The sequence below is a fragment of the Ceratotherium simum genome, chromosome 13, assembly GCF_057802395.1.
Source record: "Ceratotherium simum simum isolate JZ-2026a chromosome 13, ASM5780239v1, whole genome shotgun sequence".
NCBI lineage: Eukaryota > Metazoa > Chordata > Mammalia > Perissodactyla > Rhinocerotidae > Ceratotherium > Ceratotherium simum.
Window position 1 is genome coordinate 3,488,546 of NC_141912.1, and position 15,529 is coordinate 3,504,074.

Consider the following 15,529-nt stretch of genomic DNA (forward strand, 5'->3'; position numbering starts at 1 on the left):
CAAATACTGTGTGATCTCACTTACATGTGGAATCTAGAAAAACCGAGCTATAGATACAGAGAACAGATTGGTGGTTGGCAGGGTGGGGGGTGGGGGAAATGGGTGGAAGGGATCAAAAGGTACAAATTTCCAGTTATAAAATAAACATCCTGGGGATGTGATATACAGCATGGTGACTATAGTTAATAATACTACATTGTATACTTGAAAGTTGCTAAGAGAGTAGATCTTAAAAGTTCTCATCACAAGAAAAATAAAACTTTGTAACTTTTATGGTGCCGGATGTTGGATGTATGGTGATCATTTTGCAATGTATACAAATATCGAATCATTGTGTTGTATACCTGAAACTAATATAATGTCATGTCAATTATACCTCAATAAAAAAAGAAAACCTGAAAAATTAAAAAAACAAAATACCATAAACAAAATCAAAACACAAACAACAAACCGGGGAAAAAGCACTTACAAGACATTTAAAAGGGTTAATTACTTTATGCATAAAGTACTTCTATAAATCAGTAAAATAAGGATCCCCCAACACACCCATCAAGGCAAAGGACGTGAAGAGATAGTTCAAAGAAAAAGAAATACAAATGGCTCAAAAACTTTCAAAGAGATGTTTAACCTCCCTCATAACAAGAGAAACGCAAATTACAACACAAAGCAAATATCATTTCTCACATATCAAACTAGGAGACATTTAAAAGTTTGACAACTCCTGGGGCAGGGAGGGTATGCGGAAAAGGACCTCATGCATTATTGATGCAAATCAGTAAGATCTCTGTAGAGAGCACTTTGACAACATCTGTCAAAATAAAAATGCAGCCTACTTTGACCCTCCACTTCTGAGAATTTCACTATTTATTACGTAATAGCAAAGACTGGAAACGACCTAAATGCTCCCTTAGTGGGTGACTAGTTAAATTATGCCTGGTCATACAAGGGAATACTAGGCAGACATAGAAGAGAATGAGGGGCTCTCTATGTACTGATGTGATCCATCCTCAATAGAGGAGAAAAGAAACTGGTAACCATGTTGCTTCTGAAGAGAGAAACTGAAAGCAGAGATGGAAAGAAATGTTCCTTTTACTGGCTGCCTTCTGTAGCACACGCATGCATCATTTATTATAGTCAATTTCTAAAAACAGATATGCATAAAGATGTTCACTGTTGTGTTGTATATACTAGACAAAATAAATAAAACCACGACTAAGATGACCTAATAGTGTGTTATTTTAAAAATATTACCATTGCAATGATATTGTAATTATTTTTAACCCTAATTAAATTGTACTGAGTCACCTTAAATAACGTCTAGTCTTGAGCCCCAGAAAATAGAAATTACTTCCTAGGATATTTAAACAACTCTCAGGTGTACTTACAGGATAAAAGCCAGCAATCTTTGAGAATTCATGGGGGATAGAAAAAATATCAATAGATTGGAAATAGACAAACATCCCAAACATCATATTCAGAAAAAGAACGGATCTTAGAAAGTTTAGCTGACATTGATTTTTGGCAAAATTCTAGGGATTACTCAAGGAAGTGGTGAGCCTTAGAAACCAGCAAGGACTCCCTCAGAACGATGCAGGATAAACTATGCAAATTATTAAGAGAAATATGGTAAAATCAGTGGAGTTGTGTTTTTATTAACCTTGTTGGCTAATATCTCAGAGGCACCTGAGAATCTGGGCTGCACAGGGAACGCTGGTGTGGGACAGGGAGGCCAGTTGAGCAGGGCTCCTGGCCTGACTGGCCTCAGTCTCCCCAGGGCTGCCCTCTAAGCGACTCGGCAGGACTTTATTAGATTCTTCTTTTCGGAAAAGCACTGACAACATCTTTCAACATGGCTCGGAGATAAAATGCAGAGCTATGAATGTCATCAGGAAGTTGAACACCAGGCTCCTGAACAGAACACCTGGCCCACTCAAGCTTGTGCTAACTGATTTAAAATCAAGATAATGCTCAGTGCTACAATTGGCCTTGCATTACTCAACATTCTTAATCAAAGGAAATAATGTACGTGAAAATGTTTTGAAAACCTTATAGGGCTGCACCAAAGAAAGGTGGTATTATTATTTTGAAGGCATTACAAATTGTGGAGCAGATAACAAATACCAAGGACCAAAGCAAAAAATAGAAATAAACAAGATCCTAACAGGAGAGATCTAAAAACCCCAAACTATTAAGACGAAACCTAAATCGTGTGCCACATCACACGAGCGCAGGCTGAGAAAGCCCTGTCTTAACACAATCCCATAAAGGTTTGGTAACTGTGGCCTCGAGACAGTTAGAGGCATGTCATGTCTAATAAAAGCCTTCATGCATCAACCGTAGGCTTCGTTAGTGGAAGCACAGGGCCCATCCGTCCTCTCCTCCGATTAGAACACACAGGGCCTGCCGGCTGTGCTCTGGGTGGCACGCTCAAGAGACACATACACCATGTGGGTGGAGCAATCACTACCGCAAATGTTATCATGTGTGGAGTGACTGAAGTAGCTGGAGATTTCTTGCCAGGAAAGAAACTAGTCAGGTATCCTCAACTCGCTGAACATGTATTATACGAAGGAAAAGGACTCATTCAAAGGAGTGAGCTCACAAATGGGCATGAGATGACCCGAGTTACAGTCACCAAAAAACATGCCTCTCTGCAAGAAAGAAGAACTACTGAGTGAGTTGCCTAGCTAACGGGGCACTCGCTTCCCATCCAGAAGGGATATCCACATCAGGGATGCTCTTCAGGTGGGGAGAGAGGCTTGTCAGCCCTAAGAGCCCTTTTAACCATAATAACCTGGGATTCTAACTGGCTTGGCAGTTTCACATGTGTAGGTGCCATTATAGCCTATATTATAGACTATATATGTTAATATTGTAACATGTTAATGTAACTTGTTAATAATGTTAATATGTTAATAATATAATATAATGTAACATAATATAATATGCTCCCAGTGGTCCTTCTGTATCCCCCTCCCCACCTAACACCTAGGGATAGAATAGGGTACATACTGTAGGGGCTCATACATGCTGAAGGAAGTCTAATGACAAAGACATTGCATAAAGCTTATTTGTAAGCGGGAAGATCATGGTCTGTGGGAAGAGGGTACAAAAGGCAGTTTCTCAGACCCTGAACTTTCATCCACTGATGGAAGGCGAAACCTTCCACTTGTGCTTCTGCTTAGGAACAAAGCTGACAGGCACCTGACCCCTAGAATTCCGCACCCATCACGGGATATAGTCCATATTTGTACATTTGATACAGTATCCAATGTACACAGCCAGCAGAGGAGAAGTCTGCCTTAGTACGCGCCAAATGCTTAAAAAGCTCTTGGAAGCATTTGTTATGGAATAGAACACAGTGGAAGGACAGTCCTTTATTTAGATCTTATTTGTGCATGAAAATCAATATGTCCTTTCTAGTCTTTATCTTACAGGAAAACGTCTCTGACTCTTGTCCTGAGGTCTTCATTTCCCAGTCTTGCCCTGTCAGCTGTATCAAGCACCCCAAAAACATACTGCACATAGTAGTGCCATCTTTGACCTTCTTGAGTGCTAACTTAGAAAAACTCCAGCTCTCCAATATGCTTCCATGGCCTGTTTTCAAGAATTATTTTCATTCTCTCTTCCCACCATCCATGGCAGAGCACGAATAGCTGTTCCTGGGTCCCCACCACTAAGGCAATGATACTCTATCCCACCTCCTAACTTTCAAGTTTGCCTCCCCTCTGACCCCAGGACAGAGCACCCTCTACACACATTTGCTTTGATTTATATTATTCCTCCTCTACTTTAAAAAGGGGCTTAAAGTATGTGCAAATGTTGCCAAATCTTTACTTTTATAGACATACAACAAACAGTATGAAAATAGTGTAGTCATTGTTCTTAATTTTCCCATGCTGGTAAACAAAAACAAATATTGCCCTCCATCAATGGGGAACAGAGTCACAGGGACATCTCTGGAAAGGACAGGCTGACTGGGGAGGATCAAGGTGGATCAAGTTTAGAAGGAACTTTCCCATTAACAGCTAATCCACATCGTTCCCACAGGACAGATCATTTCTTGCCAGGTTGATATAAGATTAAAACAATGGTTACGATGATGTAAGAGTATCATCTCACACATCTATGAGCTACAACTGTCTACTAACACGTTTGGGGGAAAATTACATGAACGCTGATTACTATAGTCTGTCAAATTTCAGCCTCACATTTAAGCAAAGCATTTAAAACTCTGCCCAGAACTGCCCAGAAAGGGGGACAAGGTCTACATTTACTTGGAAATGCAAATTAGTCATAACGCAAATTAGTTATTTAAAACACAGAAGGGGCAAAAAAAAACACAAACTGCTTGACAAACTGGCATGCAATATCTCTTACATGTTAAGAAACATGTAACAGAAAACAGAAAATTATAGATATCCTGGGCATTGATTTTCTAACATTGCCCATTCTCCATTTTTATGCTGGCCACACACCTCCTCTCACAAAACGCTCCTGCTCCGTTTCACACAATGCAATACCTCCAGGAGAGGGGATCCACTGGACACCAGCAAGTTGGAGGTTCAGCTAAAGCTTACCAAGGTCTCAATGGCTCAGACAAAAGCAGCTGCTATGTAAGAGCAGTGGCAGTCCAGGAATACCAAACAAATTCTTAGCATCCTTCCTATACTCACTCTGAGATGTTTACTGAAGTCCTGAGAAAACACTGGAGGGAACACTGGGGTGGCAAAGTCTCAAGTCAAATATGCCAATCTTTGGAGAGGACCGAGCAAGGGGAGGGGGGAGAGGGAATTTTCAAAAGCTCTTGGCTTCTCTGGCTACAACTTCAGTTCTTTAGTTGGCTTTAGTCTGTTTCCAAACCAAGCAAGGGATGGCTGAAGTCAGGCAGAAGGAACATCTGGGAACAGGACACTATTCTCGTGGTTAGATATTTCTTTGGGGGAGACACAGGGACAACCAGCGGGGCAGAAGAGCAGAGCTGTGGTCCTGGCTCCAGCCGGCAGACCTGGAATGAGGCAAGTCCTCCAGGGCTGGCTGGTGCCAGGTCAGTGGCCTTCCCCTCCAGGCAGGCCATCCCTGCCTGAATGAGGGTGACAGCTGGAAGGGTGGAGGAAGGAAGCTCTCATCTTTTTAGGAGGAGGGGCGCTCTTTCCATATGTGCACTGGGACAGGAGTTTGGGTGCAAACTAGGAAAGTCTATGGGGTCCCCCTATAGTTGGGAGGCACTGTCACCGCTGAGGGCGGCAAAAAGCCCTTGCTTCACACCCTAGTAAATGCATCTCCTTTGGGGGACGGAAGGAGATGAAGCCAATGTGAGATGCACGTACACATAGGCTAGCACCACTTTGGGGACTTCGGGGACCTCGCTCTGCACGGAGGGGGCAGAGGGAAGGGTGGAGGCGACTGAGGAGGGACAAGGGCTCAGGAGAAGGACGCGGGGCCGGGGCGGTTGTGGCCCTTACCTTGCTGACCACGTTCTGGACGAGGCCTGTGCGGATGCCGTAGTCCCACGCGTGACAGTCGCAGTTGGAGGCGTTGTCCCCCTTGTCCGGAGGGGACGGCAGGGGTGGCGTGTCGCCCCCGTCCGCGCCGCTGCTGTTACTAAGGTTGCCCGCGGCCCCCCAGGCGACAGTGAAGGGGGTGGTCGGGGGGCTGGTCCAGTTGGCCACATCGCCGGCGTCCCACCGGCCCGTGGCGGTGACCTCTGCCAGCTCGGTCCCTTTGCCGGCCCCACGGCACCAGAAGTTCGGCTGGTCCAAGAGGAAGGAGTCCGAGAACTGGCTGAAGCCGATGAAGAGCGCCGGGATCCAGGTGAGCAGCACGAGGGTCTTCTGGTAGCCCCCGCCCAGGCCTCCGAGGAAGGGCAGCACCGACCCGTCGTAGTCCAGCAACAGGAGGCTCGGGGCCGCCGCCGCCGAGCAGCAGCCCGGGTGCGGGCCGCCGCCGGCGGGATGCGGCGCGGGCTGCGGCTGGATCTCCCCGCCGCCGCCGCCGGGGCCCGCGCGCCCCCCGAGGGGCGCCGAGGCCGCCGCGTCCCCGGGAGGCAGGGAGCCGTTCTCCCCGGCCGGGGGCGGGTGGCGCCCGGGCCCGGCGCCCCCCGCCCCGCCCCGCCGGCCTACCGCCATGGCCGGGCCCCGCGGCGCCCGCAGAGGCGCATAGAGCGCGCCGGAGGCTCCCGTGGGCGCCGGGCGCCCGCAGCCGCCGCCGCCGCCGCCGAGGAGGCCCGCGGCTCGAGAGAGCGCTCGGCCGCCCCGGGGTCAGACCCCCCCCATGTCACCNGNCCGGACCTGACCCCGCGCCCCGGGCGCTGCGGCCCGCTCGGGCGCCGGGTAGGGGGCGGCNGGAGCCCGGCCCGGGCCTTCACCCGCCGCCGCTCATCGGCTCCGCGGCCCGGGGCCGGCGGCCGAGCCCGCCGCTCTCTGCGGCTCCGCGCCGGCCGCGGGAGGAGGAGGAGCGGGCGCCGCGCCTTCGCCGGCCGGCTCGGTGCCCTGCGGAGCGCGGTGCGGGCGGCGGCCGCGGCTGCCCGGGCGCCCGGGATGTATTTATCCGACCTCGGGCGCCTCCCGGAAGCCGCAAGCTCGGATCCCAGGCTGCGGAGCCGGCCGCGCTCCTCGGCTCCGCGAGCCGACCTCCCTCCTCTTCTTCCTCCTCCTCCTCCTCTTCTCCTGCCCCCGGCCCGCCCCCTCTCCCCCCGCCGAGGTGGAGGTGAACGCGGCACCTGCTGCGCCCGGCTCCTGCGCGCGAGCGCCCCCTCCAGCCGCGCCGTCGCCGCCGCGGGATCTGCGGAGGGGGCGGGGAAAGGGGACACCCCGGCGCCCCCCCTCGGCCCGAGGATCCCCTGCCCGTCCCCACTCCGCGCCAGGCGGGGCGGGGGAGGAGGAGGCGCCGGGAGCATCGGGCGCTGGTGGGCTAGGGGTCCCAGAGGAGTCGGCGTGCGCGGGAAGTGAGCGAACTGAGTGGTCTTCGAGGCTAGGCTCTGGCAGCCGCGCGGGGCCCCCACCCACCCGCATGCGCCGGGTCTCTGTGACCTCTGCTCGCCTCAGAGGTGCTCGCCGCCCAGCTGCCCGCACCGCACTCCCAGTCCCGAGCCCAAGGGTCGCCAGCATTCGGGAGCAACCCTCTCGCCCTTTTTCGAGGTGCAGATCCGGTTGTCTTTTGTGTCCGCGGAGCAGGGTCAAGGAGGCGCATTTGCCAATTTCAGGTCGCCTGTCACCCGCAGCGTCGGGTCACCCGCGACCGACCGCAGCACCCACTCCAAAATGAATGCCACCTGAGTACGACGCTAGAAGGATCTATTGCCAACACAAGTTATATATACAGAAACGTGAATGGTGACGGTATTCCCCACCCCCGCCCCAAAATCTTTAACTCCCGTTTTGAACGCCGAATGCACAGGCGCACGCATCCATATTCACGTGAAGACAATCCTCTCCCGCGCTCCACCGGCACCCTTGCCCAGCCCGAGCTGTTATCAATAACACCCGCCCTGCGGCAACCGGCTGTATTAGCGTATTTCCTTCTGCACCCCGCCCGGCACACGGGAGGACGGCGCCGCCGCACCTTTCACCCAGCGTCCCCACAGGTTGGAGACATTTTATATTCTGAGAAGTTTCCTGATGAAAGTCTTGGATAGAGTAATCCATTTTCAGTCTTATTTGGGGAAAAATTGTGAAAGAAATGCCTTTGCTTTCCAGAAGAATACACTCTAAACCACATATACTGAATTCTTTTGCATTTCCATTATTTGCTTACATTTTTAACCTGCAGTTCTTTTTTGTTATGGGCAACGTGTAGTTCCCCTGTAAAATACTGGCACATCCGAGGAAGAGAATTCTTTCTGAAGGCTGCCAGTGGGCTGGGCTTGGGGCGGGAGAGGCTGTGGCCTTTCCTGCGTGACTGAGAAGAGGAGATTAGATAGCATGGGCCGAGGAGCCCCAAGGGCTGCCAGGACGCCAAACCTCCGGAAATGGGTCTCAAAACTTGCACACTGGGGCGACAGTGCACATTGGGTATGTAGTAAGGATTTTTTTCCCGAACTTCACATTCTTTATTAGCTTGACTTTTTCTTCCCTCCCCTGTCCCCATTATAAGAGAGAATAAATGCAAAGTGCTCACCTTGCTGTCTGCAACAGAGGAAGAGCTCAATAAATGCTGGTAGTTCTTATTACTACCGCTGCTACTCTTAGTGTTATATAAAGTTTGCACTTCTATTTCTGAATTTAAATACAACTTGACAGATGTTATTTATTTCCTGTTCAGTGGCTGACTTTTCCAGAAGAGGTTTCCTTGTGTTTGGCTCTGCTTCTTTAACCCAAAACTCACAAGGACGTGTTCATTTTCTTATAACTCATCACAAAACAAACATTGCCAGTGACCTTGATGGCCATTACAATTATAGTAATAAATAATATTGAAGGGGCCATCCTTGTGGTGTACTGGTTAAGTTCGGGCACTCTGCTTCAGTGGCCCAGGATTCGAAGGTTTCGATCCCAGGCACAGACCTATGCACTGCTCATCCAGCCATGCTGTGGCAGGCGTCCCACATATAAAATAGAGGAAGATGGGCAGAGATGTTAGCTCAGGGCCAGTCGTCCTCAGCAAAAAGAGGAAGATTGGCAGCAAATGTTACCTCAAGGCTAATCTTCCTCACAAAATAGTAATAATGATAATGAACTTTGCAGGGTTGGCTTTCAATACACATTCTCATCCAGAGCTCATGGAACTCCCAAGAGGTAGGTCTTCCAGATGAGGCTGTGAGGGTTAGGTGACTGAGGCTTGGCCTGCCCCTGAGCCACACAGCTGGCTTTGAACCCAGATCTTCTGACTGACGTCCAGGGTTTCTTCTTTTCGACATGCAGGGACAGATTGCAATACCATAGGAAAGAGCGTTAAAGATATTCGTTAGTATGCATTTTTAGGTGGGAGAAGACCTAGCCCTGGGGAGGAGTTTCATTGCCAAGCTGTGATTAGTCTTTGTCCCAAAAAGGTGATAAAAATCCTCAAATGGTACATTCCAAGAATTTGGAGACACACGGGAAAATGGTACTCTCTGCTAAAATGATTCAACATAACTGTTTGGAATTAGCCATCTGCAGCAGTGACCTCAGCATTATAATTAACTTGCTGATTAGATTAAAGGTTGCCCTAAATCCCACTTGGATCAACGTGCCCCCCAAGTCTAGTCAAGAAAGCTAACTAATTTAAAATAACTGGCCTTCAATTCATTTAGACAAACCACAAGGGACCTCATAGAGGGACCAGAACAAAAGGCACCCAGAGGAAGAATTTGACACTCTGATAGCCTCCATGGTGAGTCTTGAGGTTCACTGGCTGGTACAGGGCAGCCGACCAGGCCCCTGGAATCACATTACCCCCATCTGCTTTTCTGCCTGGTAGTTATCACCAAGTGCTAGTTTTCTTGTTTACTATTTATTTACTACCTCCTCCCTCTAGACAGGTACCTTGTACTCAGCTCTATTTCTGGTGCCTGAAACAGTGCCTGGTACACACAAGACAATACGTATTTGTTGAATAAACGAGTGTATCAAGTGACTGTCACTTGATGATATTATCTATTAGGATCCTACAACTCTGTTTACTTTGATTCTTGTCACCAAATAACCTTTTCATATTTGCTCAACATCTCAAATATAGTGCTCAGATCAGCCAACACAAGAATTCAAATGAACTTGACAATTATATTTCTTGTTGATAATTATTGCGGTTAATGGATTCACTCCCAATATGAAGTTCTTGTGGGCAGTTATTGGCTTGCAGACAGTTTGGCTTGTAGGTCGAATGCAGCTCACAGACCACACACAATGTTTCCAGAAAAATAATTACCAACATTTGAAAATCAGGAGATTGAACATTAAAGAAAAGTACGTAGCAGAAGCCCTGGCCCTTCTGATGCCCGTTTTGCAGGGCCATGCTTTGTTGGCATGCAGCAGATGGGCAGGTATTCTCCAGCTCCCTTCATCCCTGCTTGGCACACATCCCTCATGCACATCATTTGTCTGCCCCTAAAAGCATCTGAGTTTGTGACCCTAAGTTTATGTTAGTATCCTGAACTCACTGGTCTCCATAAAGAAGCAGAACCATTCTCTCTTCCTTTGAAAGCCATGTTAAATAATCTACCAGTTTGTAATTTCCTAAAAATTAAGAAAATAAAGAAATGAAAGATGTAACCTAATCACTAATACACTTGAACAATTTTATTTCCTTGGAGATAACAGGAGGAAAAAAAAATTTTAGCTTACTTCTCAAGTTGATAGAAATCTAATTTTAAATCCTTGACAATTCTATAAAAGTTAGTTCCAAGGAACTGGTGTCAGGATTAATTAACTTAAAATGTGCAATACTAGTCATAGCAAATGGATTTCACATTACTTTTACCTGTATGTTCACGGTTTTTACTTATATTTGAAATATAGATAGATATCACATTTTGGAATATTATGCATCTTTTTTCTTACTGCAGTTTGATTTCTTTCAAATAATTGCTTGGAAAGTAGTTTATCTTGATTTTTGGAGGATGGGTGAAAGTGATATGAAATACCTTCAAACTCTATGGGCCGGCCCTGTGGCTTGGTGGTTAAGTGCGCGCGCTGCAATGCTGGTGGCCCGGGTTCGGATCCTGGGTGCGCATTGAGGCACCACTTCTCCGTCCATCCTGAGGCCGAGTCCCACATACAGCAACTAGAAGGATGTGCAGCTATGACATACAACTATCTACTGGGGCTTTGGAGGGAAAAAATAAAATAAATAAAATCTCTGAAATACCTTCAAACTCTAATTGTGTATACTTGAACATTATTTATATCATCGTTTGACTTTTGGAATGTCAACTCTGACTCTCTAACAAGGAATTTGACATTTATAAAACCTATCATAAATGAAAATGAAAAAGCTACTTTTGTTCAGTGACAGAAGTAATAAAAATGTCACATAATCTAACCTAAGGAAAACTGCAGGTAATATCTTGAGAAAAACTACTCACTCATCGAGTACAAGTGAAATTCATCCTTTCTGATCAAAAGGCCAAGTGAAAATAAATAACAAAGTCAAGATAAGACTTCTGTACAAAAAGCTCTTCGATTGTAAATATGATTGATAAGGCCTAATTACTTTTAAAAGCTTGGTTAAAATTTAATTTTGAACTCTTTTACTGAGTTAAAAAACAATATAACAAATTGATCTAGAATTTGATGTTGGCTTTTCTTTGCTAAAAATCACAGATGTCCTGTTTGCCTCATTGTGCTTAAGAATGTTCTTTGTCACGCACATACAGGAAAAAGGACAGAATGCCAGGACCTACAGGTGAACATTATATGTTTATTTCCAGCATGGAGACAGCCTCTTTTGTTTGAGGAGAATCATCCCAAAATTTGCAAATGAACCTCCGGCTTCAAGTATAGACACTGGAGCTTCAGTAATGGGTGAGCGATTGGAAGATGGTCATTGTCAGGAGGGTGTGTGGGAACAATGATCAGGTAATGAAGATTTAGGGGTAGAAACTTTCACTTCCTAAGAGAGATAAAATAATGCTCTTTGAACAACTCTTTTCCTAGTTCTTTCCCTGCTAATTCTAAATAGAGATGTAGAAATCCCTACACTGAATGGTCTCGGTGTTCTCTGAGCTAACTCTAAAGGTATTAAATGGATTTCCTTCAATTACTAGAAGCTAAGGGGTAAGAGTAAGGGTTACTCCTGAATGGAGTAGATCGCACACCCAGAATACATGTTCTAAGGCAAGGTGTTTTTCTTTTCCTTTTCCCTTTTTCTCCCGAAAGCCCCAGTAGATAGTTGTATGTCATAGTTGCATATCCTTCTAGTTGCTGTATGTGGGATGCTGCCTCAGCATGGCCGGACAAGTGGTGCGTCAGTGCACGCCCGGGATCCCAACCCGGGCCGCCAGTAGTGGAGCTCGTGCACTTAACCGCTAAGCCACGGGGCTGGCCACTGAGGCAAGGTGTTTTGAAAAATTTTTTAGATAAATTTTTGTCTTTAATAAGGTTATTTTGAATTTATGATATTAGATAGTCATACAGGATTTTTCATATTTAAAAAATTAGCCATATATGCATATTTATCTTCAGTTTAAATTGTAGGCCACCTCACAAATGCTAAATAAAAATTCAGTGTTTCTATAGCAAAAAACATAGATAGAGTCACTGAGACATTTTTTCTAAGTTAACAGTCAGTATTTTAAAAAATGAAATCAAATTTTTGAACTTTGAGTAAAATGCTTTTGCTATTCTTGAGGGTTATTTAACACCCTAGTGGCAATGAGTACACCTAGCATGAGATCTTGGTTTCTAATATTCTCTAATAAAAGGAACTGAGAGAAATAGTTGGAGAAGTGGTCGATTCTAGGACTGAGGCAGGAAAGATACAAGACATCTTGTAGGGCCAGAATGCAAGGAAGTACTGAAGCCCCCTGCCCTACCCACGGTGATAGGATAGTGTCAAAGGGTCACAGGAGCCAACTGAAAGGGCTCCCAAGTGGAGCAACAAAATAGCTAACCCAAAGTATAAAATAAGTACCCATGAGTCCATACCAATTTAAATAAATGATTGAAGGGATAGAGAAAGAAATGGGGAGGAAGAGACAAATCTCCCATGTAAAGGAATTCCAAATAATATATGTAGGCACACGGCCCTCAAGGAGGGCATAACTCTCCATCCCTCATGTGTGGGCTTCGCATAATATTTCCTTCCAAAGAGGACAGTATGGAAAGGGAGAAGGGAAAAAAGAGAGAGAGAGAGAGAAAGGTTACAGTGGAGAATCCTTATAATCACTCCCAGCCAAGTGATCAAGGTCAACATCAATAGTGATGTCATGTTGATAGCAAGTAGCCTTGATATGATGTGATGGGAATGGCCCTGGACCCTGTGATCTTCCTCCCCAAAACCCGTAACCCCAGTCTAACCATGAGGAAAACATCAGATAAATCCTAGCTGAGAGACATTCTACAAAATACCTGACCAGTACTAAAAACTGTCCAGGTGATCAAAAACAAGGAAAGTCTGAGAAACTGTCACAGCCAAGAAGAGGCTAAGGAGACATGATGATGAAGTGTAATGTGGCACTCTGGATGGGACCCTGGAACAGAAAAAGGACGTTAGGGAAACACTAAGAAAATCTGAGTGAACTATGGACTTCAATTAATGGAAATGTATCAATATTGCTTCATTAGTTGTGGCAAATGCGCCAGACTAATGTATGATATTAATAACAGGGGAAATTAGGTGTGGGGTATAGGGGAACTCTCTGTGCTACCTTTGCAGTTTTTTTCTATAAGTCTAAAACTATTCTAAAATAAAAATTTAAAAAGGTGATTAAACACTCCTTTCAAACATTAATATTTTGTTTTAAACTCTAAATCAGTAATTTCCCTCTTATAGATTCTATGATGTCCTTTTTTCGTGTGTGTGTGTGGAAGATTAGCCCTGAGCTGACATCCATGCCAATCCTCCTATTTTTTGCTGAGGAAGACTGGCCCTGAGCTAACATCCGTGCCCATCTTCCTCCACTTTATGTGGGACACCGCCACAGCATGGCCTGACAAGCGGTGCATCAGTGTGCACCTAGGATCGGAACCTGGGCTGCCAGCAGCGGAGCGCGCGCACTTAACCGCTACGACACAGGGCGGGCCCCCTCTATGATGACATTTTTAATCAAATAAAGATTTAATGGTTTGAAACTCAAAGTTGATGGGGGAGCAGAAAAAATAAAAATAATTGAAAAATAAAATTTAATAAAAACTTGTTATAGTAACTGATTATTTAAAATACTCCAAAATGTTAAAAGATACCAACATCAGCAAATTTGTCTGCTATGGTCCAGGCTCCAGTCTGTCTAAAACTCCAGCAAGGTGGGCTGAGCCTCAAGGCCCGTCTGAGGAACACAACAGCTGTAATTCTGTTTAAATTCTTCTTTTTCATTTGAGTTCACATTTCCGTATTTTATAGTGTTTTCATCATCGACCCCAAAATGCACTTAAACCAAGTTTTCCTTTAATTTCTCAGAGATTTTTCTCCTGCCTAGTTAACCTCTTCAAAGATCCCGTTTCTTTAAAGTTAACATAAAACCTTCAGGGAGGCTGCAAAATCCATGTGTATGGAACAACTTTACAGCACGCTTTTAGGTAATGTAATAGAGCAGGCTGTAGCCTCCAGGTTAATAGTCTTTGATAGAGTCTTTTTATCAGCCAGAACATGCTGGGAATATAAAGCTAAGGGCGTTCGAGTAAAGCTCCATTTTCTAGTATATGTCGCTAAAGGACAGGGCCCCTGATTTATATGTCTCAGTGGTCCACTGCCTGTCACAGGGCCTGGCACGCAGTAAATATTTGTAGAATGAATGAATGAATGAATGAGGAATAGGATGGTAGATAGGATTTTGCCAGGGAGAGAAAAGGGAACAGTGTATCCCAAGTCGAAGGAATAGCAGGAATGAAAACACAAAGGTAGTCACAAGAATTGCGTGTTTGGGAAAGTTTATGGACTTCATAGCATTTCTATAACATGATTTAATTGTACTTATAGAATAAAATTTGATGATACTGTTTTAAATATAAACATTATGAGTCTTGAAAGGAAGTTAAGAAAATCCTAAGGAAATGCCTCACTTTAAAAAAACAACTTTACTGGGGTATATTTTAAATACACATATTTTAAATATACAGCTCCATGATGTATACACCTGTGAAACCATCAGCCCAATCAAGATGCAAAACTTTTCACCCACCCAACAAAGTTCTGTTGTGCCTCTTTGCAGCCAGTCCCTCACCCTACACACCACCCTAGGCGACTACGGATCTGCTTCCTCTCACCAGAGGTTAGTTTTTCCTGTTCTAGAACTTAGAATAAATGGAACTACGCAGCACGTGCTCTATTGTGTCTGGCTTCTTTCACTCAGCATGATGCTTGTGAGATTCACCCCTGTTGTTGCACGTATCAGTATTTTATTCCTTTTTATTTATTGCTGAGTAGTGTTCCATTGTATGAATATGCCAGAACTTGTTATCTATTCACCTGTTAATGGACATTTAAGTTGTTTTCAATTTGGGGCTACTTTGAATAAAGCTGCTGTGAACCTTCATATACAGTTCTTTGTGTAGACATGTTTTCATTTCTCTTGAGTAAATATCTAGGAGCAGGATTGCTGAATTGTATGATAAGTCATATCTCACTTTTTGAAAATGATACTTTGTGGGTCACCAACCCACAAGTATTGTCCTTATGGCCACTATTAGAACAAAGAATCCAGGGCTGGACAGAGCATCACTTCAGTTGGCATGGAACAGCTTATATTCTTATAAAATTAGAATAATACTCGTATTCTTTGAGGACACAAGTGACAATGGGAAAATGGCATAGAATATGCTGGTTAGTGGGTCGAAAGCTAAAGTGAATACATGTCAGTATCTGAAAATGGACTTATTTAGGCAGCATATTAGGGTCTCATACTTAGCAGCAAGAAATCTATAGGAAACTAGCAATACTGAAGGTGCATTACTAG

At 45.3% G+C, this 15,529-nt stretch overlaps 1 protein-coding gene across 1 annotated transcript in view; it reads right to left on the reverse strand.

Moving 5' to 3' along the window:
- SLC22A23 (solute carrier family 22 member 23) overlaps positions 1–6,252 on the reverse strand; it is a 167,110-nt gene extending 160,858 nt beyond the window's left edge. Inside the window, exon 1 of the mRNA XM_087437935.1 lies at positions 5,466–6,252. Coding sequence (XP_087294061.1) covers positions 5,466–6,128 — 663 coding nt within the window. The 5' untranslated portion in view covers positions 6,129–6,252. The remainder of the gene's footprint in view (positions 1–5,465) is intronic.
- Between the last annotated feature and the right edge of the window lie 9,277 nt (positions 6,253–15,529).